Raw genomic sequence first — 2,208 nt, 5'->3', positions numbered from 1 at the left:
AATAAAGGTTATCTTAATACATCTCTTGCAGCCTTTGGGCAAAATGCACCCTTAACAAGACTTTATGAAACATGATGCACATCTATTCTTGGCACACATCTTAAACAAACGTGAACTTTCTGCAGCAACTTCTTAAATCCATCATTCTCCCAAAACGCTGAAAACATTTAAATGTTCTTTAAAAAACCCTACAAAAATTAGAAGTGGGCCCAAAGCAAAAATCCCAGATCCAAGCATCCCAAAGCTTTTGGAGCAGACTCAAATCCAAACCCTCATCTCATACGAAGTTTTATCCTGGATCACTGCAAATTCACAGACACGGCACCCAAACAACCAAGAGAGATGGAATCTGAATGCTGACCCGGGTATGAATCTCGCTTCGGAAGCTTCGATCTTTACACTGGGCCAAAGCAAACCTATGGGTCTGAACTCCTTCCTAAAACTGCTGAAGTTGGGCCCATCCCTAACAGAAATAAGTGCTGGTTACAGGATGAAATGGTGCTATCAGAGCTCCCCATTTCTTAGCTGTCCCTGATCTGAGAGCAGACCAAGTACTCCGTCCGTTTGCGCTACTTTAAAAGGCAAGGATAAAGTCAAGCAAACACACCGAACCCTCCAACACAGTCGTATCACTACACATTTGCCTCCCGCAACGCGAAAGGAGCCCTGGACTTCTCCTTTACTTGCCAGGAGCTGTCTCAGGTTTCCAGACGCAGTTTTCTCTGGAAACACCTCCAGGCCTCCGTCCCTATCTGCGGGAAGGCTTACGCACACAGCGGAGGGACGGGTTGTCACCGCTCACACGGGATGTCTTTGTTCCACCGTGGCCCATGATGGCTGATTCCCAAAGGCACAAAGTGACCAATCTTTAGACTTTTACACAAGGTCTACATATATATATATTTATATATATATGTACATGTACACATAGGTACACACACACAATTACATACATATTTAAATATATATATACATATATATATTTGGTTTTGGTTTTTCTCTTTTATCTTTTTTTGCTTTTCTTTTTTACCCCTTTCCCTCCTTGTTTTCCCTTTTAACTTAATGGCATAGTCTCCTCTGAGGAGGGCTCTTCTATATGTTCTGGAGACTTCTCTGTCTCCAAAGAGACTTCTGGCTTCTCCTCTGTCAATTTAGGCTCCTCGGGGGCTTGAGATCCCTCCAGCTCCTGACTCTGAGCCTGGCTGTTCATTTTCTCTTCTGCTTCGATTTCCTCAGAGGTGGGAATGGAGTTTTTCTTTGGACGGCCTTTGGGCTTTGTTGGAGCTTCCTGTCCACCCTTCAGCACCTGGAGCAAAGAGATGAACCATCAGGATCAATCTGAACTCCACTGCTGGGAGACATCCTTTAGAGAAGGATGCAACCGGGCTTTGACCTCAAAGTTAATCCATGACTTGGTCACCATTTCAGCCTGCATTCATGGAGTGAGCTCACCCATTATCTCATATAAATCAAATGAAATGCAAGCGTTACCAGCAAGGACACCCAAAACTCTGCAGGTGACTAAGTCAGTTCCTATGGGAAGCCCAAAAGCTTATGCACACAGTCCTCAACACTAGAGACAGAGAAGATTTTATGCAGAATTCAGTTCCTTTCCTGAGTGTTTGCTTTATTTGAAGCCTAAGTAAGAACAGTCATGAACCTTAGCCAGGATTTCCTCTGACTGCCTTTCCTCCAGCCTCTTTGGCTTCTGAAATAACCTTTTTTTTTTTTCTGTGAGATACATGAGACCCCTCTCCTCTGTGTAAAAGGTGGGAGTCAGCAAAACAGGTCTGTTCCTATGTTTAATTCCCTCTCCCTTCACACCGTCACTGCAGCAACAAGACACTTCCAACCAAAGATCTGTATCCAAGCTAATCCCAAATTTGTTTTAAGTGGCAGTAACTTCTGCAGCTGTCACATACATTCAAAGATACAGTCTAGAACTGCATCTCCTCTCCCAGATCAGAATACATAAACATCTCCACTGGAGAATGTCACAGCATCATGGTTTCCACCAGGATTTATCGGACAGTTGTCCTTTCTAAAAGCATTTTAACTGGAAAAGGGCCATGAAGCTGAGAATAAGTGAAAGAGGTGAACGGAAGATATGAAAAGCAAGAATTAATGATACCAGCTCTCAAAACTGCATTGGTTTCCATGGAGCAATACAATCTTTTTTGTCTATGCACATAACCAATCCCACAAGCA

General features: G+C 43.4%; 1 protein-coding gene across 1 annotated transcript in view; it reads right to left on the bottom strand.

Annotated features, from left to right (window-relative positions):
* Nucleotides 1-1,030: 1,030 nt before the first annotated feature.
* The window catches only part of BARX2 (BARX homeobox 2), a 35,246-nt gene continuing 34,068 nt past the window's right edge, over nucleotides 1,031-2,208 (bottom strand). Inside the window, exon 4 of the mRNA XM_009582017.1 lies at nucleotides 1,031-1,306. Coding sequence (XP_009580312.1) covers nucleotides 1,055-1,306 — 252 coding nt within the window. The 3' untranslated portion in view covers nucleotides 1,031-1,054. The remainder of the gene's footprint in view (nucleotides 1,307-2,208) is intronic.

Source organism: Fulmarus glacialis, unplaced genomic scaffold (assembly GCF_000690835.1).
Source record: "Fulmarus glacialis isolate BGI_N327 unplaced genomic scaffold, ASM69083v1 scaffold17677, whole genome shotgun sequence".
NCBI lineage: Eukaryota > Metazoa > Chordata > Aves > Procellariiformes > Procellariidae > Fulmarus > Fulmarus glacialis.
This window is presented reverse-complemented; position numbering and strand designations above follow the sequence as displayed.